A 24,444-nucleotide genomic window follows, 5' to 3' on the forward strand; every position below is an offset into this window, starting at 1 on the left:
TAAAATATTATCTCATTGTTGACTTTGTCAATATCTAAGACATCCGCAATGCAAACCGAATTTTTGATATGGAGTAATAAAATGTTATTCAAAAATTTTTATTTTTATTTTATCTAAATGATAAGCATTTACTTCAAAAAAAAGTCAAAATACACAACAATAGTCATGTACAAAAAAAAAAAAAAAAAAGTAACAAATTGATTTGGACTTTTGAATAATCGAAGGATGAGTACAATTTACAAAGTTCTTTTTGTCCAGAAGTGAACGGTAGTTGGGAGACGACAAGTAACAGCATCGCCACCACCTTTCTCTTTCTTCTTTTTCTTTTTCTCTGTTTGTTCCTCAGGAAATGAAACGAAATGATTGTTTGGTTTCCTAATAGGTGTGGTGTAGAAACAGAAGTACAAAAGTGCAGCAAGGGACTGAGGTCTGAGAATTCATGCGATTGGTGAGTCTCCGCAGCTTCCAAATTCCAGCGATCTTCTCTTCCGGGTTAGTTTTCTTGAAAAACCTCTTGTTATCTTTGATTTGATTCATCCCTTGTGTATGAATTTGTTGACTAAGCTCATAATCTAAAGGGTCTTTTCTTTATTTTCTCATGCAAATTTAGTCATTTGTAAGTTTGGATTGTGCAAAATGGACTAGCTTTTTAATTGCTTACCTCCATCTCTTCATGCTTTTCGGGGACTGGGGACCTGTTCTTCAAATTTGACTTATTGCTCATAATTATTGGTTAATCAATTATTTTCACCTTCGGGGCTTTTTTTTTTTTTTTTTGGCCTCTCTCTCTCTCTCTCTCTCTGTGGGGGTTGGGTATTGGGAAATGCAAATTGTTTGGATTACTGAGCGGCAGTGAAAATTTAGACTGTATTTTATCTCCAAAGTGAACGGAGGATCTCTTCTCACAGTCCATAGTTTTTTCCCTTAATAGATGAGTGCAGCATCCATTTTTAATTAGATTTTCTTCATATTTACCAAGTTATGGAGTATACTCCAGCCACATATTCAGTTCTCTGTTGCAAAATTATCACTTGTTCTACCTCTGTACAAGTTTAGAGTAACCGAAATGGCTAAGGACTAGTTTTGGATAATATTGCAGCAGCAGGCTAATGGCTCAATCAGCGGGTAGCAGTGGTGGAAAAAGGCTTGTCCAAGTTGATATCAGTTCTGACACGGTATGCCCCTGGTGCTTTGTGGGGAAAAAGAATCTTGATAAGGCGATTGCTTCTTCACAAGATCAGTACGACTTCAAGGTTCTACTTTCTATCGTCATCTTTGAACATTTTGTCACGCCTCTTACCTTAAGCATATTGTATTAATTTACAAATTTCGAAATTGCAGATTAAGTGGCACCCATTCTTTCTAAATCCTTCTGCTCCTAAGGAGGGTGTTAATAAGAAAGAGTTCTACACGAACAAATTTGGATCTCGATCGGAGCAAATTGTGACCAGGATGACTGAGGTTCCCTTGCTCCACTTTCCTATGTCTTGTTTGATAATCTGCTTCGTGCACTAGTGTATTAAGTACAATAACCAGTATAAGTTGCAATGACCACAATGCATATGCAGATCTTTAAGGGTCTTGGGATGGATTATGACATGTCTGGACTTACGTAAGTTTCATTAACGACTGCCATGCAATCTATTTCACAGCAGCAGAATTGGACGATTCTTGGAGGATGGGAGTAATATGTTTCTAAAATGCAGGGGAAATACCCTGGACAGCCACAGGCTCTTGTACCTTGCTGGACAGCAGGGGCTTGAGGAGCAACATAAGCTTGCTGAGGAGCTTTTCATTGGTTACTTTACTCAAGGGAAGTATATAGGTGACAGGCAAGTACAGATCTTCCTACTTTGATCGGTGTTCATCCCTTGTTCAGCTGTGATTTTGTGTGTTTAGCTATTCGGAACTGAATAGGAGCGGTCTTGTCTATTTTATAGTTTTGTGTTTCACTATGAAATGCTCAAAGAAAGTTGATTGTGATTTGTCTGAGCCCTCTGAAAACGAAGCAACATTTCTTGATCAGTGGCTGCTGTCAATAGGACAAACTAAGCCTATTACTTTTAGAAAGAGGCAGATTAGGAATAACGATCTTCATTTTACCTACATCAGATTATTGTTTTTTGACTAGCTGCCTCCTCATGATATTGATGGTGCAATCTGCATCACCTTCAGCTGTTTGCGCATGAACATGTTAGACGTGAAACAAAAGTTAGATCTGTAAAGAACGGAATTATAAGACCTAGTACTTGGTAACAAACATAATAAGTTTGATCTGTCATTGAATTGGGAAACTGGATAGTGATTTGTTTGGTGTACAACAATCTATATCATGTAAATGTGATCATAGCCCATTTACGATAAAAGTGTTGCCAGTATTGAAATATTTCTATTGATTGATGAATTGACTGTACGTTCTTTGTCGTATCTTGAAGGGAATTCCTTTTAGAGTCTGCAAGAAAGGTCGGGGTAGAAGGAGCAGCCGAGTTTCTTGAGGATCCAAATAAAGGACTAAAGGAGGTATATTCTTCCATTAAAGATATCAAATCCCAAAATTGCAGCACAAGAAACAGCCATCACTGCAATTTTACTTCTCTTGTTTGTTTGGAGTCATATGACTAACAGACGTGCACATTTTGGCCAACTCAAGGTTAATGAAGAGCTTCATCAGTTCTCAGCAAATATCTCAGGAGTTCCACATTATGTGGTAAGTGATCATTTCCGTGTTCAACTCTATAACAGAGTTCAACCCCAAAAAAATTTGATGATAAAGGGTCTCACTGTAAAATCCTTTGTGGCAGATCAATGGGAAGTATCAGCTGAGTGGTGGCCAACCTCCTGAGAGCTTTCTCAGAGCTTTTCAAATGGCTGCTGCTGATGCCTCCTAGTTCAAGACAAACTTCATGTTGTTCCTTGATCTGAGTACTGCCAATGCCGCCAACGTCCTACCAAAAATATATGCTTTATCACCTCTCCTTCCTCGTTGGTGTGCCTTTATATTGAAGGTCAAGAGTGAGAATAAAGGCAGTATCAGTCATGTTTACTCGTGATAGCATCATCACCTTTCACGTAAATTTGCGAGTATCTTTTACCATGTCATAGATATTCTGTGGATTTCAGAAATGATAATATGGACAAGAAATTGTAAACATCAGTATATTTTTGCCTCGACCATACTCAATAGAAAGACCTTTTGATTCTCGCTGACGGTACAACTTTTTTGAGTATCTGTCAGAAATAGGCCTATGAATCTGATCTCCTGGCTTGTTAATCTTAAAAATAATAAAATAACACTTTATTAGGTTGATTAACTTCCCAGGATATTAAAATGCAACGAATCATTTAAGGACGAAGCACTGGTTGCTCCCGTTTTTCCTAGCTGGCAAAAAAGAAGCAGCAAAACAAGCGCTTCACGTACTGAAAGTTGTTGAAGAGGAAGCTCTAGGGGACAAGAACTTCTTTGGTGGCAAACTCAATCCATTTGGTAAACAATTTGCCGTGTGAACCTCAGATTCACATATACAAAGAAACTACCACAAAAGGAATCTAAAGTAAAAGAGCTTGCTTGGACAAAATTTGTGTAAATTCTCCATTCCTTCGTCCAGTTTTTTTTGCCCTTATTTTGGGCCACAAATGGGCGCTTTCAACGCAAATCACACGGCTCCGACTCCTCTCTAAATTTACAAATGAAGGAGAACTGCAGCTGGTAACCCATGCCCAACACCATACAGAGTTTCAAAGAAACCGTTACAGAATGAAAGTTTGGATGAACAATGGGTCTCACATTTACATACAATGTAAGACTCAGATTTCAAGCATGTGGTATTTACAGTGACTTTACACTTCTTTGTCTCCTGTCAGCTTTCCTGTTGGGGGCTCGTTTTCATCCACAACAGGATCCTCTGCCCAAACATCAAGGCGTCTCATCGAATGCCATCACCTGAAAAGCCAAACAAACCAGCTTGAACTTAAGCACCAGTCCAACATTAAAGCATCCCTACAAAATTCCGGTCCAAATCGTCCACATTCTTTGCTATCTCAGGATAATGAACATTATTAAGAAGAAAAGAAAAGGGGTTTCCGAAAACGTATCTTTGAGTCCCTAAACTAAGTCAGAGCAAGAACCAAATTCTTCTTCTTGTCCATTGTTCTCAGACCCGTTCAGAAGAACACAACATATATTGTAGTCTAATTGGCTAATGTAAATCACACCTAACCCAACTGGTTAATAAAATCCGACAGCAACTACACAAATATATATCACGACACAATAATACTCGACTCAAGAAAGCTTAGTTATGCCTCAAAAAGACAATTCATAAATCAAAGAAAACCAGCTGATGAATAAAATTTTTAAGGAAAAATACATGAAAGCTGAAAAAATAGGGATCACAAAGCCAATTGGGAGCCGATATGCAGATATGAACGGTGGAATGTTAGCTTAGCAAGCAGATTGACCAACTGCTCCAACTAGCATAAAATTCCAAAGTTGGCCTGCAGTTGATTTTGAGGAGCTTAATGTTTAAGAGTTGGACTAATTCTATAAAGCTTCTGAGTTTGAACTAGTATAGGATTCAACTTCGTTGTACTCAAGTATATGAAACAAATGATATCTTGCACATAGTTCATCTGTAGAAATGAGAAGGACCCATGCAAATATTTCCACCAGGAAGCTTGTTTCATCATTATATCTCTACCCAGAAAACCAACTGTGGTAAACATAACAAAAAGTGAAAAAGGACCAAGACAACATCAAGCTATGCAGGTACATGGGGTGTGATCAAACAATTGGGTCGTGTTCCTTTTTAGGCGAGCATATTTATCAAACAGATAGAACTAAAGCTTGTGTCATGCACGAGAGACAGGGTCCATCAACTAATTTAAAAATGAGTTTATGGAAAGGGCTGCTATAAATGATACTCAAGCATGATTCCAGTAATGCAAAGAGATGAGGATAGGCTGTAAAGGAAAAAGAAAATAACTATGAAACTAAAAGCATGCTCAAACTGTTGAGACATGTATTCCTAATTAAGTGGAATCAAAGCATTTTAAATTAAATTTGATTTACGAGCTTAAAATCTCTTTAAGAGAAAAACAGGTCCAATGGTCATTGGATAGTATCAACATGTGCTGGCAGAACAAGTTGTAGACTTGTAGACAGAAATCACAAAGTGAACCGTATCATATCATCAATGCTGGGCCTGATCACTAGAAGTTATCTAAGCATAATGTCATTTAGTACCAAAGACTTGTTAATATATCTGTAAACTCATCATTCCTATATCTAAAGGCTTTCTGTATAAATCATAAGGGATCCTTTAGCGTCAAATTAAAAGAAAACCAAAACAACATATTTCCTGAGATTGAAGCCCAGTCAACTCCAATGCTTGGTTTGTCAAATAATTTGTCACACTTTCCACAGCAAGTAGGCTTAACTATTCTTCTCCAGTAAAATCTTAGTTGGTAAATGCATCCTCTCTATGATTCTTCCAATACCTTCACAAAAACTCAAAACATGTACACTTAGTATTCCGGTAATATTCTAATGAAGTGATATTCTCGCAGCCAGAAATTTATGCAATGTTGCAAAAAGAAAATAAAGAATATGGCAAGACAGGATCAAGCATGCAAACAATATTATATCAAGGTAAAAGCAGAAAGAAACAAGCTAAATGGCAATGTATTACCTTGCCACAAACTGGACAGTTATCACTTCTCTCCATCCACTCATATATACAACCAAGATGAAAGTGATGAGAGCATTTTGTAATGATCTTTGGGTTCTCTTTAGTATATTCTGCATATAAATGGTGCACCATGAGTACTTTAATCAACATCTATGAGATCATACTCTACGCTGCAATATTACAAAAGCTCAAAATACTGAAAAGACCAAGGCAAACAAGCAGAAAAACTCCACAAATTTATATCCCTCAAAATTTTACGAGACAAATAATAAATTAGGCTAGTATTTTCTTCTGCATTGGACAAAACTTCAATTTAGGAGGTAGAACAGCCATCTAGTATCCTCTCCATCAAATTTCTTAACCAAATTTCAGCTGCACTTGTGAGAAAAAGTGGCAAATGACTCTAGTCAAGATCTAAGGCAAGTAAAAGCATTAAAAACCCCAAAAAGTACCCACCTTTGGCCTCTCAATTAAGCAAATAAATTTTAGAATGGAGTCAGTACTGAGATCTGACAAGAATAAAACATGTATTGGAGATAATCCAGCTTAATCATCTACATTACAATAGCTAAAGGGGGGTTCAATGAGCAAAGAAGAAGATCCACACATATGGATTCTGATAACACTTTCCAAAGGAGAAAACATGTTTGCCACTTTAGTAATTTGAAGTGCAAGAACTGAAATCAATGCTAAAACAGGTGATTTACCTTCAAGACATGTTGGGCAGACATCTTCATCTTCAGAAGAAGAATAAATATGTGCAAATCCAGTAGTTGTTTTAGCCGCAGAAAGTTTCAATGAAGATCTGGAATTGTATTCTTTTGATTCTTCTACACCTGTACAATTATTCCATTTTCCTCCAGTACTTAATGGTTCAGAATCTTCATCAACCTCGCTTCTTCTCAGAGGCTCAGTTTCCTCGTGTGCATGGCTTGACCCCTTCTCCCTTCTTGAGACCAGTCCATCCCGTTGCAAACGGAAATATCTTGGATCAGCATCATAAGGCAATGGCCTCGGAGGAGAACGATACATGTCAGACAGAGAGTTATCAAGTGATGCTGTCGAGCTCAAGGCTGCTGCTCCCTGAGTGGATGAAGGAACAGCATGTTGGTCTTCCCTGTGAAACAAGGATGTGTACTGCAAATACGAAAATTAGAAGTTCCCAAGTCAATTCCGTCTGAAACATATTGACATCCAATTATATTGCAGCAGAGCAAATGAAATAGCAATCAATATGGAAGCTAGACACGGTCTGCATTTGGTCCATCGACAGTAAAGGTTTTCAAATTATGCACGGACTCCTAGAGTAGTTGTTGGCTCCAATTGTTGGGAGGGAGAACTGAAGAACCAACTAACAAAAAGAAAACACTACTATTTAAATCTTCAGATTTAAAGTGCTAATATAAATTCTCCATTTTGCCTACTTCTTTCCTGTAAAGAGAGTGTATAAGTCAGCACTTCACTGGCAAACAGAATGTTCACTAGCATCATTATTGCTTTCAAGTACTAATGTGACTAGCAGCTGGAGCAGCAACTGCTAACATATCCTCTTTAGACCAACCTTTCCAGCAAGCTTATTTGGTAATTTATGGTAATGAAAGTTCCGTTGTATTCTGTAACTAAAATATAGGACATAACGTAATTTTCTGTCATTTGTAGATAATGCATGCCAATCATCAAGGCTGGCATCCAAGTTGGTATTGCCAATCTAGTGTGACACCACGATGTAATAATACCTGCATGGGATCAGTCCACATATAGCATTGCTTCTAAATTATAGGCTTTAAGTTCAGTTATAAATCAAATTTAACTAGCACTTTGTAATACGATAAAGTAGACAAGCTATTAAGCGTTTGAAACAGTAATAAAGTTATTTATGATCACCAAGGTTTAATACCATGAGAAGTGAACTTAAGAAAATGATGATTTAAGGCGTACCATATGGAAAAAGTTCTGAAGGAAACATCGAAGGCAGATACAGTTCCTATAGACCGAGCTGTTTGGATTGGCAAAATCTTCACATTCATCTCGCAAGCAGCAACACACAGAGCCCATGATACCAACTTTTCAACGCACTTCAAATGTTCAAGCCTTTTCTCCTCAGTATCATCAACAAATTACAATTAAAGCATCCATCAAGATAATTGAAGGAAATGAGAGAGGACCCTTAGCTCGCAGAGGTTAAGTGGCTTTGCAAACCAGCACCCTCTCTCTCTCTCTCTCTCTCTCTCTCTGACACAATTGCAGGGACCTTTACAACTAGGGCCTTAAGACAGCCAGATAATGTAACTTTTCAACTGCGAAGGAAAGATAAAAGAAAAGCTATGAGTTCGCTACAAATGCCATCTTTAAGCAAATTAGTTACGGAGAATGCCGAGGATAATCTAGAAAAAATTCCATTATGGTTTATGTAGCCACAAATGAGGAAGTTAAAGTGCACGGAACTACTACTCATCAGTCCACAGACTACCGAAACATTCAGATGTTGGTGGCCTTGAGTACTTCTAAAATTGTAAAAATTGAAATTTTTTCCCTTTTATTTCCCAAACAGGTGGGGTGCCAAAATGGTAAAGCTCTCATCTTTAAACCAATTGCGATGATCAATCAATTTAAAATCCTAAATAACCAGTTTTCTTTAAAATTACGCAGGCCATTTGATTTCACCCACATACCAAAAATGGAAGGGGGGGAACGGGGAGCCCGAATCAACAAATCAAGTTCAAGGTCCATATTATTGGCAAATACAAGACCTCACCCAGAATTACTAGCTCATCAATCAAATGGAGAACAACCCATTTCACATAATCAGGTTTGATGATTATTGAATAATTCCAAAATCAATTATAGACGCGAAATAGACATGATCATTGAAAAAATCATATACAGAAAACCAAGGAAAGTAATTTTTTTAAAAAAAAAAATAAGGAAAGAGAAAAAGGAAAAGGAAAAGGGGAAAGCACCTGGAGTTGAAAGAAGGATAGATGATTCGATTCTTGATGATGAGCTGAGACACTGAAGAAGCCTAGAAATCCGGGGTTAGATATTTCGAATCTTTTCGTTTGTGAATAAAAGTTAATCCGTAGTAAAATCTAATCTTATTAAATGGTTTTACCAACTAGTATTAGTAGTAAAGAAAAACATAAAAACAATTACGTTTTGGGGGCGACAAAAAAGCTGTGTCGAGTCCGTAAATAAAGCAGGTCTCCCTTCCCTTGTCTGCAGTACAGGACCTGCCCGGTATGATGGAGCCGGTGCTATCCTCCACTCCTAATAAATAAATGCCCAGAATATAATACCATGCCTTTTCACGTATGGTTAGGTGTTTTGAGTAAAATAAAAAAAAGTAGCAGTCAATTCTGGTCAGTGGTTACAATTCCTTACTTTCCATTAAAATTCCATGTCTCGATGCTTTCCTTTTTCTTTTTTTTTTTGATCTCTTTATGGAGCAATGCAAAAAGATGCATTTTCATTTAAGCTACATCCACCATCGGTATAAATTCCTTGTGACTGGTATTCTAGAATTTCGTCTTAAGCAGTGAATTTTTAGTGGTCAGATGGACTTGCTATATACACCTTCATCTTTTGTGCTTCCACCATCACTTTAACTCTGGCTAGATGGGACATCCCACCAACGCCTGTTATACCCAATTTTTTAGTATTCTCAAATGCACCTCCAATCTTGGTGAAACTTTTCTTTAGAACGGAAGGCTTCACTATTTGCAAGCGGAAAAGTAGACAAGAAATGAAAATAAGGGTCCCCTGTTTATTTTATTTTACTGCTAATACTAGTTGCATAATTTCATGAAACTAATAGGGTTGTGTTTGGATTGCATTTTTCATAGAAAAAATACTGTAGCGATTTGATGTATGCGAGGGAAAAAGATAATAAGAAAATTTGATTACGGAAAACGACGTAATTGTTATTGTTCGGCTCTTATAGTTTTCTTTTGTGGCGAAGGGACACCAACATTATTGTATTTTCATTTCACCAAAGAAATTGTTTGCTATCATCTCAAGCTATCTCATCTTATATATAAGTACCCATATAGTCTGTTTGGATTGTAAATTATTAGAGATATTTTTACTGTAATACTTTTTGTGATGTGATGTATGTGAGATAAAAAGGTAATTGGGAAGGTAAAAAGGTGCATTGGAAATTGTAATGATGATGTAAGCAAATAAATTTTGAGAAATAAAGCTCAATCCAAACAAAGCAATAATCTCGTATGTCGATTTTATGAAATTTAAGTAACTTCTGAAGTTGTTTCTTTTTCGAGATGAATAAATTAAACCAAAGTTCATAATTCACATCCAATTTTTTTTTAAATGAATATCTTTGTACAATGAATAGGGTTGAAAGATGACGAGGAGATACTTTAGTTTAGTTTATGGGATGAGAGATTAAATTGATAGGCATTGACACATTTAGAATCGAATTATGATGACTATAAGAATAAGGGACCAAAATAATTATTATTTTTTAGTTCTCCAATTTATCCTACAGAGATCGGGGATTAAATCGTAGATGACGAAACACAAAGCATCAAATTGCCACAAATTTAAAATTAAGGGACTAAAATGGTCATTTTATTTTTAAAATCCAACAGTCATTATAGATGCATACGCGTACCAATAGAGAAAATAGAGGACAAAAAAAAAAAAAGGGGGCTCGAAGCATTCCTGTATTCCGAGATTGGGTATTCATTTTTAATGTTTTACTAATAATTACTACTTCGGTAGTTTGGTACGCATTCTGTTCAGCTTCAGCCTAGCCTTGCCGTCCAAACAACGGCGGGACCTTTTTAATTTGGGAAAATCGGTCAAAACGTTCATCACATTTTGTAAAATGACTTTTTTCGTTCTTCATTTTTAAAAGTGTAATTTTATATCTCTTACATATTCACATCAATCAAATTTAGTTCCTAATTAGGTTTTCGATCATTCTTTGGCCAGAATCCATCACGTGCAAGGCACGTGATCATTTTTGAAAGATAAATTTGTCAAATTATATTTTACATAATCTAATCTATAGTCCTCTACATTTTATAAAACAAATTTTTTCGTCCCTCATATTTTATAAAATGATTCTTTCATCCCTCACACTTCACAAAATGAATTTTTTCATCTCTCACATTTTAAAAAATGAATATTTCCATCCCTCACTAATTATTTGTGTGAGGGAAATCCTAAAAAATATATATATGTGTGTGAATACATTTTGTTTAAACACATGTATATGTCTATTTGATTTTGTTTAATAATACGAATAGCATAAATATATGTATGTGTCTATTTGATTTCACTTAACAATACGAATACCATATATTATACGTGATCATTTAATTTCATCTGGTATTAGCTAGTAAAATATTACATTCATTGTCAAGTTGGCCAATAAAGCTATTTTCGGTCAAAATAAGAATATGCAAATTAAGGTTCTATTGGTAAATATTAGTCATAATCATACAAAAAGAGAAGATAGCCCACAAATTGGCCCCAATTACATACATGTGTTTATGCTATTATTATTAAGTAAAATCAAATTGACATATACATGTGTCTAAAAAAAATGTATTCACACACATAATTAGTGAGAAATGAAAATTTCATTTTTTGAAATGTGAGGGATGGAGAAATTCATTTTGTGAAATGCGAGGGATGAAAAAAATCATTTTATAAAATGTGAGGGACGAAAAAATTTATTTTATAAAATGTGAAGAACTATAGATTAGATTATGTAAAATATAATTTGACAAATTTACCCTTCAAAAAATGATCACGTGCCTTGCACATGATGAATTCCCGCCAAAGAATGATCGGAAACCTATGGCCTGTTTGGAACCTGAGTTTTTTGGGAGTTTGTCTAAAACTTTACTGTAGTGTACTGTAGAAGTTTTTAAAAAAATTTTGTTGAAGTTTTTGTAAGGTGAAAAATTTTGTAGAAGTTTTTGTAAAGTGAAAATTTTTTTTTTTCCTTTTCTTTTTTTTCTCTTTCCCTTTCTTTTTCTTTTTCTTTCTTTCCTTTTTCTTTTCTTTCCTCTCTTTTTTTTTTTTTTTTCCTTCTTCTTCTTATTCTTCCCCGTTACCTCCGCTACCCCTAGCTGCAACTCCACCTCCCCCCGCCCTCCTTTGCCCCTTCCCCCTCCCCCCGCAGCCCCCCTCTGCCCTCCCCCCGCCTTCCCTCTCTCCCCCGCCGTCCCCCTCCCTGCCGCCTTTCCCCTCCCCCCTCTGCCCCCCTCGCCGCCCCTCTCTGCGTCACCTCCATCTACGCCGGACATAGAGAGAAAAAAAAAAAGACAAGAGAGGATGATGGCAGGGGAGGAAGACGGGGGAGGGAAAAAAAAAAGACCGGCATCGGCACCGGAAATTGGTGATGGAGCGGGCAATGGAGGTGGTGGTGGGGGAGGAAGAAGAAGAAAAGGGGAAGGAAATTTTTTTTTTTTTTTTGTATTTTGGATATTTTAAGTGTGTAGGTTAAAAATTTTGATAAGTTTTTTGGGGTTCCTGTAGCAAAAGTTGTTAAAAAACTAGTTTTATACAAACTTGGTAAAAAACCAAGCTTCCAAATAGGGCCCTAGTTAGAGACTAAATTTGATCGATGTGAATATGTAAGGGACATAAAATTACACTTTTAAAAGTGAGGGACGAAAAAAGTTATTTTATAAAATATCAGGGACATTTTGGACGATTTTCCCTTTTAATTTTAAACATTTCCAGGCTTTTTCCGATCCCAACCCTTCCAGTCTTCCAGTCCGGTCTGTACATAATCAGATACATACTTTTACTGTATTCTATACGTCCGGATCTCTCCACCAGTGGGTTTGTAGAGTAGCTTAGTTGTAGTAGTAGACTGTAAAATCATCCAACGTTCGCCGGCCGAATGCAAAAATTCCTCCATTAATTTGGCACTTGGCAGATCTGCTTGCCCCTATCTTCCCCTTTCCATTCCAACCTCCTTCCTCAAAATCCCTTTTCCTTTGCTTTTTTTTTTTTCTGGTTCCATTATTTGAGCTGCATTTTTTACTTGAAGAAAGGTTCCTCTCGTTAAAAGTTAATTGAAATTTCGGAAACCCTAGAATTTTTGAAAATGCAGGCCTCAACCAGCTCCGCGGCTCAGCCGGAGGCAATTCTCGATTGGCTTCAGAAGGAAATGGGTTACCGACCTCTCGGCCCCTATAGTTCCTCCGCCAAACCCGCCTCCTCTACTCCCACCCCCGATTCGCTCCGTAAGATTTGCAGGGGTAATATGATACCCGTTTGGAATTTCCTACTCAAGAGGGTGAAATCCGAGAAAACCGTTGATAACATTCGTCGAAATATTCTTGTTCACGGTGGTACCGCCAGCAGTGCCGGGGAGAATGATGCTGTCGCCGGAAGTGGTGATTTGGGGAGGAGCAGTAGGGGGACAACGAGGAGGAGAAAGGACAAAGTGGGGATGCCGGCCGGCAAGGACAGTTCCATTTTGGGATTGGAGAAGGAGAGTAGCAGAGACGTCGCTTTACAGGAGAGGGAATTGGCCGAAAAGGAGGTGGAAAGGCTGAGGCAGATTGTGAGGCGGCAGCGCAAGGAGTTGAAAGCCAGGATGCTGGAGGTTTCCAGAGAGGAGGTTGAACGGAAGCGCATGTTGGACGAGAGGGCTAATTACAGGTTTTTTCTTGATCCCATTGACGCTATATTGCTTGCAGATTGCCATGTTGGTCTTTGACGATGTTGGAGAATATCTTCCTCTCCCTAATGATTAGTGCATTTACTGTACTTGGTGTAGGCACAAACAAGTAATGTTGGAGGCTTATGATCAGCAATGTGATGAAGCAACCAAAATTTTTGCGGAATACCACAAGCGACTGCGGTACTATGTTAACCAAGCAAGGGATGTGCAGAGGTCAAGTGTCGACTCTGTTGAAGTAGTGACCAGTTTCCAATCAAAGTCTGAGAAAGATGCTGATTACTCAAATGTTAGAGGCTCTAAATCTGTGGACGACGTCATTCTTATCGAGACAACCTGGGAAAGAAATATACGGAAGGCATGTGAATCTCTTGCTAAGCAGGTTGCTGAAAGGATTAGCAACTCTTTTCCCGCTTATGAAGGAAGTGGTATCCATGTAAACCCTCAGTTTGAAGCTGCTAAGTTATGCATTGACGTTGATGGTGAGGTAGCTGATGAGGTCAGAGTTGTAATTGTGGATTGCCTAAAAAATCCTCCTCAGTTGCTCCAGGCAATCACTGCGTACACTCAGAGGTTGAAGTCTATCATTAGTAGAGAAATAGAAAAGATTGATGTTAGAGCTGATGCAGAATCATTAAGGTAGCTCTATCATTTTTACTTTCCTTTTCCTGCTGCTTCCTAGATGTATAACCCTTAATTCCTCATATTGTTGCTTGATAATGATATAAGCTGAGTCTGGGGTATGTGTATAATAGTTTTACGTATGAATTATCTCTTAGCTGATTTCTGCTTTTATCTATAACTGCTCTGAACATATTTTCCATTCCCGCTAGGTATAAATATGAGAATGACAGAGTAATGGAAACTTCTTCTGATGTAAACTCACCGTTCCAGTATCAGTTTTATGGCAATGGGAAGTTGGGGGTTGATGCGCCCTCGAGGGGTTCTCAAAATCAACTTCTTGAGAGACAGGTATTCCCTCACTGTTGAAAATTTCATTTCATCTTAAAATCATTTTCTTTTTGTTATAACACTGATGTCCATCCTTTCTCTTGAAGTTGATTTTGGTGGTTTGCCAACTTCGTATCATTTAAATGTTTATTTATCTGAAGTAGGGCTGCAAACGAGCCGAGTCGAGTTTTGAGCTAATCGAGCCGAGCCTCGACTAAATTTTACCAAGCTCGAGCTCGAGCTCGAAAAAAAATAAAAAATAATTATTTTATTTTTTAAAAAATAAATAAAATAATTTTTTTTCTTAATAATATAATAAAATATTAAGGATATATACGTAATTTTACTATGAAAATAAAAAATAAAAAATTTTATATAATATACGTAATTTTATTATTGAATAAAAAATAAATAAAAAAAATATATATAAATATATACCCAAGCTCGCGAGCCGGCTCGCGAGCTAACGAGCTTAATATTCTGAGCTCGAGCTCGAGCCGGCTCGAGTCAACTCGAGCTTGACACGAGCGGCTCGATTCGTTTGCAGCCCTAATCTGAAGCATTGTGATTGAACATTCTTCTTTTCTCACTGTATTGCGGCTCTTATGGATCATGACTTCTTTTTATGTTGATCAAGATGTCCGCTGTTTCCATAGATAGTTGTTCAAATCTGTCTTACATTGTCTACTTTCTACAGAAAGCACATGTCCAGCAATTTGTGGCCACCGAAGATGCACTGAACAAAGCCTCTGAAGCTAGAAACATGAGCCAACAACTTTTAAAACGTCTGCATGGAACTGTTGATGCAGTTTCTTCACATTCACTCACCATTGGTGCAACTTCACAAAATATGAGCAGCCTAAGGCAACTTGAGGTAGAATGCTGCTGTATAGCTTTATCTAAAAGTTCATGAGCTATGCGTGATCTTTTAAAACATTTCTTGGATACCACCTTAACACAGTGATGGTGTGCAAATGAAACTGAAGCTGTAAATTTGGTTTCATGATTTAGCATTTTAGCAGAGTGTGACAGACCACTAGCATTTCCTCACAATCTCCTTTTTTGTTTTTTCCCTTTCCTTCTTTTGGGTATCTAGTGATTAACAGATTGTCTAGTTGGGCTGCTTGCACTTTGGTTCTATTTACTTTTTTAAATATATTTTGGTTGACATTATCTGCGACAAGCAGTAATTTCAGTTTGTTGCTAATTTGTGCATGCTTCTCAGCTTTTCTCCTTTTTGTCCACAGCTGGAAGTTTGGGCTAAGGAAAGAGAAACTGCTGGATCAAGGGCTAGCCTCAATACATTGATGTCCGAAGTACAGCGTCTGAATAAATTATGTGCAGAGAGGAAAGAAGCTGAAGATTCTTTGAGAAAGAAGTGGAAAAAAATTGAAGAATTTGATGCCCGCAGATCTGAACTTGAATCCATATATACTGCATTACTTAAGGCAAACATGGTAGGCTTACTGTGCTCTCTCTCTCTCTCTCTCTCTCTCTACATTGATTAAGAGAACCTGATGGCATTAATTATATAGAGGCATGACAATTTCTAGCTCTGCATCCATTGTCTAGATGTAGATCAACTTGTACAATTTTACACTGTAAAAGAAATTATGGGCTTGTTCTGAATTGGTTATGCTGATTCTGATTTTCAGCTTTGTTGCTCCAAAAAAGATAAAAGCAGATTTTGAAAAGCACTTGAGAACAGAAAAAAGTAGCTTTTTATAATCAGAAGCTAAAATTGGGTGTTGATGATCAATATAGGATAAGCCCTATATCTTGTCTATGCCATTACAGTCCAATTTGTATTCCATAAAATTGAAGATGTGAATATCCTGACAAATAATTGAACAACACCTGGCAATATAGGTTTAGCTCTTGTTGGCAGTGATGTATTCATGCACATGATTTGGCCAGAGGGGCTTTCCCCTGGTATTGCTGAAATTAGGATCCCTAATATTCTAATAGCTTTTGTAGTTGATGTTCTTTAGACACTGCAGTCACCCATTACATTTGCAGTAAAGTGATTTTAGTTTCACTCACTGCAAGATATCTTATTTTTACATGATTTGTTTTTTAACATTCTAGGATGCTGCTGCTTTCTGGGGTCAGCAACCATTAGCTGCACGGGAATATGCATCAAGCACCATAATCCCTGCATGTAATGTAGTCTTGGACATATCAAACAATGCAAAAGATCTCATTGAGAGTGAAGTTTCAGCATTTTATCGAACTCCTGATAACAGCCTTTACATGCTTCCATCTACCCAGCAGGTATGGAATTTGCAAAAATATATTACTATTTTGCATTTCGTAGTTGCATCATTTATTTTTAACTTGTCCCTTTTTCTTCTGAGAAGGCGCTCTTGGAGTCGATGTCTGCTAATGGATTAACTGGACCTGAAGCAGTTGCTGCTGCTGAAAAGAACGCTGCTCTTTTGACAGCCAGAGCTGGTGCAAGAGATCCATCAGCAATTCCATCCATATGCCGCATTTCTGCCGCCCTTCAGTATCCTGCTGGTGAAATTTTTCATTCCTTAGATAAATGCGTTTCAATGTGTCATTGCCACGTGTTATATCCTTGCTGGATTTTGACCACTAATCAGCATCTTTTTGTATGCCATTTCTTCACTGTTTAACAAGCGTCTTGTCAAGATGCTAGTATTAGGAGAACCTATTGCAAAATTGATATATTTTGCCTCCTGTAGTCCACAATTATATGGCTTAAGGCTTTTGTGCTAAGTTTGTGAAGTTGAACTATGGATGGATATCAAAGGTCTGAAATAAATTGTCCTCCTATGGTCCCAGTCCAGGATTAGGAATCCAGTGACTGAATTATTTCTTACTATAAATAGTCTAAGAGTTAAATTTCTGATTTTTCTGAGTCTGTAAGTGTTATATGTGATGGGAAAGGTGTGAATTGATAAATAGGGAAGATTTTTTTTTGTCAAATAAATAGGGAAGATTAATTGTGAAGTTTCTGTCTCGCTTCAATGAGGTTAACTTTTCTATGTTCATAAGGTATGTTTTATGGGAGAAAACTGTTCATTCTTTACCTGAAATTTTGTGTAAATGCTGAGATATTGTGTTTCTGAAGGGGCTCAGTTGTTAATAATGATTATATTCATCAGACTTGACGCAGTTTGTGGCCGGCTGCTTGTGGAATTACAAGGAAGCACGTTTTTGACTCACTCCTTTTTTTTTCACTTTATCATTCTTGTAGTGAATTTAGTCCTATTTTGCTGAAAATTCCCTGCATGCAACAAAAATCTGAATTTATAATCTTTGCAAATTTCATGAAAATAATATATTCTGCTGAAGGAGTGCTTGATAAATAAGAATTTTTCAGTATTTAAGGTCTTGTTCGTTGATATATGTCCAAGTTGGCTTATCATTCTAGGTCACTCATGGAATTTACTTTAGTGCTGATTGTTTGATCAGAATTTGCACAGATTGGTAATTTTAGTTCTGTTAGTGCTGCATGCAGACTGACTCAGACTTTACTGTTAGGTTTGGAAGGTTCAGATGCAAGCTTAGCCTCAATTTTGGAATCTATGGAGTTTTGCTTGAAGCTCCGGGGCTCTGAGGCTAGTGTACTGGAAGAGTTAGCAAATGCCATCAATTTGGTTCATAAAAGAAGGGATCTTGTTGAGAGTGGTCATTCGTTGTTACATCATGCCCACCGGGTACAACAAGAATATGAAAGGTAGAGCTAGTTCTAATTGTTTCTAGATTTTATGGAATGCCAATTTTCAGTTGGTAATATATCCATGATTATTAGTTCTAGACATTATATCGAATTTAGTTCCTCTAGAATCTTCATGAACTGTTTTGCTCAATTATTCTGTAAGATATTGGTTTGTAACTGTCAAGAGAATATAAGTATTCTTGTAGATAATAAATTAGTAAGGGTATTCTTGTAAATAGTTTGTTAGGTTTGTACTCCTATAAATACTAGTTGGTCACTCATAATACTGTGACTAGATGTTTTCCTTCCAAAATACCAGTTGACATGGTATCAGAGCAAAAGTCCTAGGGTTAGGGTTAAACATCTAGCAAAAGTCTTGACGCGATACTGTTCATCGCGCACTGTTCACGCGGTACTGTTCACGCGATACTGTTCACCCGGTACTATTCACGCGCACTGTTCACGGCGCACTGTTTATAGCGAATTTTGATTGCTGTTTTGTTTGAAGTGCTATTCGCTATGGTTGAAAGTTTTGCTAATGGGGTTACCACTGATCAAGTTAAATCAAGTTCTTCAGCACATAGGTCCCAGAAAACTGTTATTATATCCGAGGAAGATTATGTTAAATTCTTACAGTACCAAACTACAAGTCACGCATCTCTTCCCTCTGCTTCTTTAGCACAAAAAGGTAATGACTCATGGATTATTGACTCCGGGGCTACTGATCATATGTCAGGTACCTCTAAAATTTTTTCTAATTTTCAAGAGTCTACTCCCTTTCCTCATGTTACTTTAGCTGATGGATCTACCACTAAAGTTAAAGGACTAGGCACTGTAGAAATTAATCCATCACTTCCGCTGTCTTCTGTTCTTTACGTACCCAATTTACCATTTAATCTAATGTCTGTTAGTAAGCTCACTAAATTTCTACAGTGTACAGTTACTTTTTCTCCTGATTCCGTTGTCATTCAGGATTTGAAGACAAAGAGGACGATTGGTGGAGGGCATGAGCATAATGGTCTTTACTTTCTCAACTTTAATGGTCCGATAGCATGTCCTGCTACTGTTTCTCCTCTTGAAATTCACTGTCGTTTAGGTCATCCGTCTTTACAAAATTTGAAAAAGTTGGTTCCTACTTTGAATCAATTATCTTCGTTAGAATGTGAGTCTTGTCAGTTAGGAAAGCATCATCGTGTTTCTTTTGCTCCTAAAGTCAATAAACGGGTTTCTGAACCCTTTTTGTTAGTTCATTCTGATGTTTGGGGTCCTAGTCGAGTCACTTCAAAGTTAGGTTTTAAATATTTTGTAGTCTTTGTTGATGATTTTTCCAGAGTTACATGGCTTTATTTAATGAAAGATCGTTCAGAATTATATTCCATTTTTTGTGCATTTGTTACAGAAATAAAGAATCAATTTGGTGTGCCTGTGCGTATACTTCGCAGTGATAATGCGAAAGAATATTTTTCCACTCCTTTTAATACCTTTATGACTAAGTCTGGTATTATTCATCAGTCCTCTTGTCCTCACACTCCACAACAGAATGGAGTTGCTGAAAGGAAAATTGGACATTTAATCGAAATTGCTCGAACACTGTTGTTGCACATGAATGTGCCCAAACAATTTTGGAGTGATGCAGTTCTAACTGCATGTTATTTAATTAATCGCATGCCATCTAATATTCTTGAAGGTCAATTACCTCACTCCATTCTTTTTCCTCATGAACCTGTGTTTAAATTGCCTCCTCGTATTTTTGGATGTGTCTGCTTTGTTCATCAGCTTGCTCCCGGGGTGGATAAATTAGATTCTCGTGCTATTAAGTGTATTTTCTTAGGATATGCACGAGCGCAAAAAGGGTATAGATGTTACAGTCCAGTTTTAAATCGATTTTTTACTTGTGCTGATGTTACTTTCTTTGAATCCACTCCGTATTTTATCAAACAAAGTATGTCTTGTGAGTTAGACCAGTGTCCCTCTTTTTTCTCTCCTGTTTTACCAGTCCCTTCCCCTTTATTACCTGAGTTATCTAGTCCACCAGATTCCATAGCTCGATTATCTCGTCCTCATCTTCAAGTTTACTCTCGTCGTTCCATGGTTGAAAAAGTTCCTGATATGCCACGCACTTCACCAATTAATTCTCAATCTTCCAATCCAGGTATGACGCCCTCCTCTGAGTTAGATCTTCCCATTGCTTTACGCAAAGGTAAGAGACATTGTACTTCCCATCCTATTTCTAATTTTGTTTCTTATTCTCGTCTCTCTATGTCATATTCTTCTTTTGTTGCTTCCCTTGATTCTATCTCCATTCCTAAGTCTATTACCTATGCTCTTAATCATCCTGGTTGGAGATTAGCTATGCAAGAAGAGATGTCTGCTTTGGAACAAAATGGTACTTGGGATCTTGTCCCTCGTCCTTCAGGTAAGCCTGTTGTTGGTTGTAAATGTGTGTACACTATAAAAGTGCAGCCTAATGGTTCTATTGATAGATTGAAGGCTCGGCTGGTAGCTAGAGGATTTACTCAGGTGTATGGAGTAGATTACTTAGAAACTTTTTCTCCTGTTGCAAAGATTACCTCTGTTCGTCTTCTTATCTCTTTGGCAGCCACTTATAATTGGCCATTGCATCAGTTGGATGTGAAAAATGCATTTCTGCATGGAGATTTGAAAGAAGAGGTATATATGGAACAACCTCCTGGATTTGTTGTTCAGGGGGAGAATCCGCGGTTGGTTTGTCGTTTGAAAAAATCCTTATATGGATTGAAACAGTCTCCGAGGGCTTGGTTTGGCCGGTTTAGTAGTGTTGTCATGGAGTTCGGTCTGACAAGATGTGGAGTAGATCACTCTGTATTTTATCGGCATTCTAATGCTGGTAAAATTTTATTAGTTGTTTATGTGGATGACATTGTGATTACAGGTGATGATGTTGTGGGGATTCAGAAACTTAAATCCAATCTGCAGGCAAACTTTCAGACAAAGGATTTAGGTCATCTACAGTATTTTCTGGGTATTGAGGTAGCTCGGTCTAAATATGGGATTTATTTATGTCAAAGAAAATATGTACTCGATATGTTGAGTGAAGTTGGGATGTTAGGTTGCCGACCTGTGGATACTCCTATGGATCCAAATGTGAAATTAGCAGGAGATCAAGGTGCATTACTTGATGATCCTAAGCAATATCGAAGACTTGTGGGTAAATTAAATTATCTCACTGTAACGAGACCTGACATTTCGTTTGCAGTGAGTGTTGTGAGTCAATTTCTTGATACCCCTCGTACTAGTCATTGGGATGCTGTTATACGGATTCTCAGATATCTTAAGAGTGCTCCTGGAAAAGGGTTGCTGTATCAAAATCATGGACACACTGATATTGAAGGATATAGTGATGCAGATTGGGCTGGTTCTGCCTCAGATCGAAGATCGACTACAGGATATTGTGTGTTTGTTGGTGGTAATTTAGTGTCGTGGAAGAGTAAGAAGCAAACAGTTGTATCCAGATCAAGTGCAGAATCTGAATACCGCGCTATGGCTCACACTGTGTGTGAGTTGGTTTGGTTGAAGAGCATATTACTGGAACTTGGGTTTGAGCATAAACAGCCTATGAATTTAGTGTGTGATAATCAGGCGGCTGTTCATATTGCGTCTAATCCAGTGTTTCATGAAAGGACAAAACATATTGAAGTTGATTGTCATTTCATTCGAGAGAAATTGCTTGACGGGGTCATCAAGACATCTCATGTACCGTCTGTAGATCAATTGGCTGATGTGTTTACCAAGAGTTTAGGGGGTTCTAGGGTGAAATACATTTGTAACAAGTTGGGTGCTTATGATATATATGCTCCAACTTGAGGGGGAGTGTCAAGAGAATATAAGTATTCTTGTAGATAATAAATTAGTAAGGGTATTCTTGTAAATAGTTTGTTAGGTTTGTACTCCTATAAATACTAGTTGGTCACTCATAATACTGTGACTAGATGTTTTCCTTCCAAAATACCAGTTGACAGTAACATTTTTCCCCTTATCTTTTAAACAAGCATGGTGTGCATTGCAAACAATGCACTAAGTGCCATGCAAGGAGTGTATGGAAGGCCATTTTGTTCTTTATTATCCTCTTATGCATCCTGGAGACAGACAATATTTAAGTGCACATGTTGGCTTCCAAAGTGCTTACATTAAATAAAAGACAAGCACTTTGCGATAAAATCTTTTGTTGCATGTCTCTTCTTGCTGAACTTGGCACTAACATGGCTCTGATGGTTTTCTTATTCTTTTGAAGGACAACGAATTACTGTTTAAATTTGGCTTCTGAACAAGAGAAAACAATTACAGAGAAGTGGTTACCTGAACTAAGGAATGCAGTTTTAAATGCTCAAAAGTGCCTTGACGATTGCACATATGTCAGGGGCTTGGTGAGTTTTTTGCTCCTCTTGAATCATTTTCTTTTTTCTGGATATCTCTAATTGTAATATATTACTTGCAGGTGTTAAGTAGGACTTGGCTCTAACCTTTCGTTTAAGTACTTTAAGCAATGAACTATTTATTCCATGTGTTGAATTGTGCTGTTGCTAGATAGATGAATCACGTAGTTGTAATTGGCATTGTTGAGCCCATGTCTGTTCCCGCCCTCCCCCCATTTCCCGGTTCTGTTTTGATTCAAAGACATTCTTGTTCACCATTGATCTGGTCTTCTACAAAATTCCAGTTGTTTTATCTTATCAAGTGGCTTATTGTTGTACTTCCTGCAGCTTGATGAATGGTGGGAGCAACCGGCTTCAACTGTTGTTGACTGGGTTACGGTTGATGGCCAAAATGTTGATGTTTGGCATAAGCATGTCAAGCAGCTTCTAGCCTTTTATGACAAGGTTTATGAATAAATCTTTTGTATGGTCAGCATCTCTCAGATTTTCGTGCAAACTTGGATAACATTAAATTAACACCTCCTTGATGCTGTTTAAGAAGTCCTTGTAGACCTGGAAAACAAAGGATGGCAGCAAATTTAAGAGCAAAATCCTTTTATGGTTGGCGAGAGAGGGAAATGACACAGGGTAAAGTGGAACAGCCAAAACCTAAGGCTGAGAAGCAGTTGGATTATTTTCAGATTTGTTATAATTCATTTCCCTTGCTGCCCTGTATAGATGATTCTTCCTCTGGAAGGCTCTTTTGTATATTAGGCCTGGCAGTTCTTCTGGTTTCTCCCCTAGGCAACATTCTAATCTGTTGCGGCTTGATATTGCCAAGTCAGTGTGCTTTAAAGCCTAACTATAAAGAGTTATCGTTGATTTCTGATTCATTTGCTAATTGCTCCAATGTCAATTTCTTGAGCGTGGATGTGCTCGCTCCAATGTAGTTCCTCTTTGTGGTTTTGGAACTTCTCGCTGTGCTATATTTCCATGCTCCCATGCAGAGAAGTTTGACCGTGTCTCGCGTTATGACTTTTAACCGCCTCTCGTCTTTTGTCTAATACGGACGGTTACAGCAAAATGAAAAGGTGACGCGCAATAACATATGGTATTTTACCGAAGAAAAAAATTAATCGTCCAACCACAAATTAGGCCTGTACAGCCCACAACTGCCTGACAATCCACAAGTCTTTTTCAAAATGAAAATTATTGTAAAGGCTCTTCAGTTATCTATCTGATTGAGTCAAAAAATTTTCACTGTCCTGGGGCCCTTAGATCGATGCCACATCCAGCATACAGTATTGATTGTGCCATCGTTTAGAGTCAAAGGAAGTTTGAGTCCGGAATTCGATGGAGCTTTCCACAGCTTCTGAGTACAGGAATCCGATGGTGTTTTCTCTTTTTTGGTATGAACCACATATATTTGCATTAGTTTTACCATCTGAGACTAAAATTCTCGTGGAAGATATTCTCTTAATATTGTTTTTTTCATTTTCAAAAGATTCGAACTCGAGACCTTATGATTAACGAATTATTAATCTTGCTGAAATTGAGTTGAATTTCTTGCTAGAAAAAAAACAAAGCTCGTTCTTTTGGGAGGTTGCAAGTGGAGCTAATCTCAAAAGTTTCAATTTGGTGCTTATTTGATGCAAAGGGAGAAGCTTCCCAAAATGCAAATGATTTATGCTTGCTCGTGTCCTGGTAAAAGTTCTGTGGTAGCCTTGGATTTGGCTCAGTCTGGAATTTAGAAGGGTTTAACTCTGGAATCCGTCATTGGAGTTTCAATTTTAAGGACCAAAACAAAGAAATGAAAATCTCATAGTAACGGATATAACCATGGTTAAATGTTTATTGGAAGAGAAAGAATTTTGAATTTAAAAAATTCGCCATAATGATGCGGACCAATGGATCTCCTAATAGGGATATAGATGGAATTCACCCAAACTTTTACTAGAAAAGAATTATACCAAGCATTACCAACCAATTTTGTAATAAAGGACGAGCTTTCTAATATCGGCTGGTAGCGTATTATATAAATAATATATATATTTTTTTGTG

At 37.4% G+C, this 24,444-nt stretch overlaps 3 protein-coding genes across 12 annotated transcripts; 2 read left to right on the forward strand and 1 right to left on the reverse strand.

Moving 5' to 3' along the window:
* Positions 1-174: 174 nt before the first annotated feature.
* On the forward strand, positions 175-3,207 carry LOC113697950 (uncharacterized). Of its 4 annotated transcripts, none has more exons than XM_027217577.2 (9): positions 175-285; positions 383-492; positions 1,103-1,253; positions 1,342-1,461; positions 1,569-1,612; positions 1,707-1,832; positions 2,436-2,520; positions 2,651-2,707; positions 2,802-3,207. In XM_027217577.2, exons 2-9 carry the CDS (start codon positions 440-442, stop codon positions 2,886-2,888), a joined length of 723 nt encoding a protein of 240 aa, XP_027073378.1. In that variant the 5' UTR covers positions 175-285; positions 383-439; the 3' UTR covers positions 2,889-3,207. The 4 variants fall into 4 exon arrangements, with proteins under 4 accessions (XP_027073378.1, XP_027073377.1, XP_071913233.1 ...); XM_027217576.2 differs by having other exon boundaries at positions 177-285; positions 1,100-1,253; XM_072057132.1 differs by lacking the exon at positions 175-285 and having other exon boundaries at positions 297-492; positions 1,100-1,253.
* Positions 3,208-3,565: 358 nt separating this feature from the next.
* LOC113700131 (E3 ubiquitin-protein ligase At3g02290-like) lies at positions 3,566-8,971 on the reverse strand. Of its 3 annotated transcripts, none has more exons than XM_027220620.2 (6): positions 8,841-8,971; positions 8,648-8,699; positions 7,626-7,984; positions 6,395-6,824; positions 5,688-5,797; positions 3,566-3,940 (listed from the first exon to the last, which is right to left on the reverse strand). In XM_027220620.2, exons 3-6 carry the CDS (start codon positions 7,740-7,742, stop codon positions 3,914-3,916), a joined length of 684 nt encoding a protein of 227 aa, XP_027076421.1. In that variant the 5' UTR covers positions 7,743-7,984; positions 8,648-8,699; positions 8,841-8,971; the 3' UTR covers positions 3,566-3,913. The 3 variants fall into 3 exon arrangements, with proteins under 3 accessions (XP_027076421.1, XP_071913235.1, XP_027076420.1); XM_072057134.1 differs by having other exon boundaries at positions 8,648-8,709; positions 8,841-8,931; XM_027220619.2 differs by lacking the exon at positions 8,841-8,971 and having other exon boundaries at positions 8,648-8,786.
* Positions 8,972-12,421: 3,450 nt separating this feature from the next.
* On the forward strand, positions 12,422-23,284 carry LOC113699116 (AUGMIN subunit 5-like). Of its 5 annotated transcripts, none has more exons than XM_072057135.1 (11): positions 12,423-13,334; positions 13,453-13,992; positions 14,187-14,325; positions 15,002-15,178; positions 15,552-15,761; positions 16,393-16,578; positions 16,665-16,824; positions 17,815-18,010; positions 22,263-22,395; positions 22,732-22,848; positions 22,943-23,284. In XM_072057135.1, exons 1-11 carry the CDS (start codon positions 12,775-12,777, stop codon positions 22,952-22,954), a joined length of 2,430 nt encoding a protein of 809 aa, XP_071913236.1. In that variant the 5' UTR covers positions 12,423-12,774; the 3' UTR covers positions 22,955-23,284. The 5 variants fall into 5 exon arrangements, with proteins under 5 accessions (XP_071913238.1, XP_071913239.1, XP_071913237.1 ...); XM_027219233.2 differs by having other exon boundaries at positions 22,946-23,284; XM_072057137.1 differs by lacking the exon at positions 22,263-22,395 and having other exon boundaries at positions 12,422-13,334.
* The last annotated feature ends 1,160 nt before the right edge of the window (positions 23,285-24,444 follow it).

The sequence above is a fragment of the Coffea arabica genome, chromosome 7c (assembly GCF_036785885.1).
Source record: "Coffea arabica cultivar ET-39 chromosome 7c, Coffea Arabica ET-39 HiFi, whole genome shotgun sequence".
NCBI classification, from domain to species: Eukaryota; Viridiplantae; Streptophyta; class Magnoliopsida; order Gentianales; family Rubiaceae; genus Coffea; species Coffea arabica.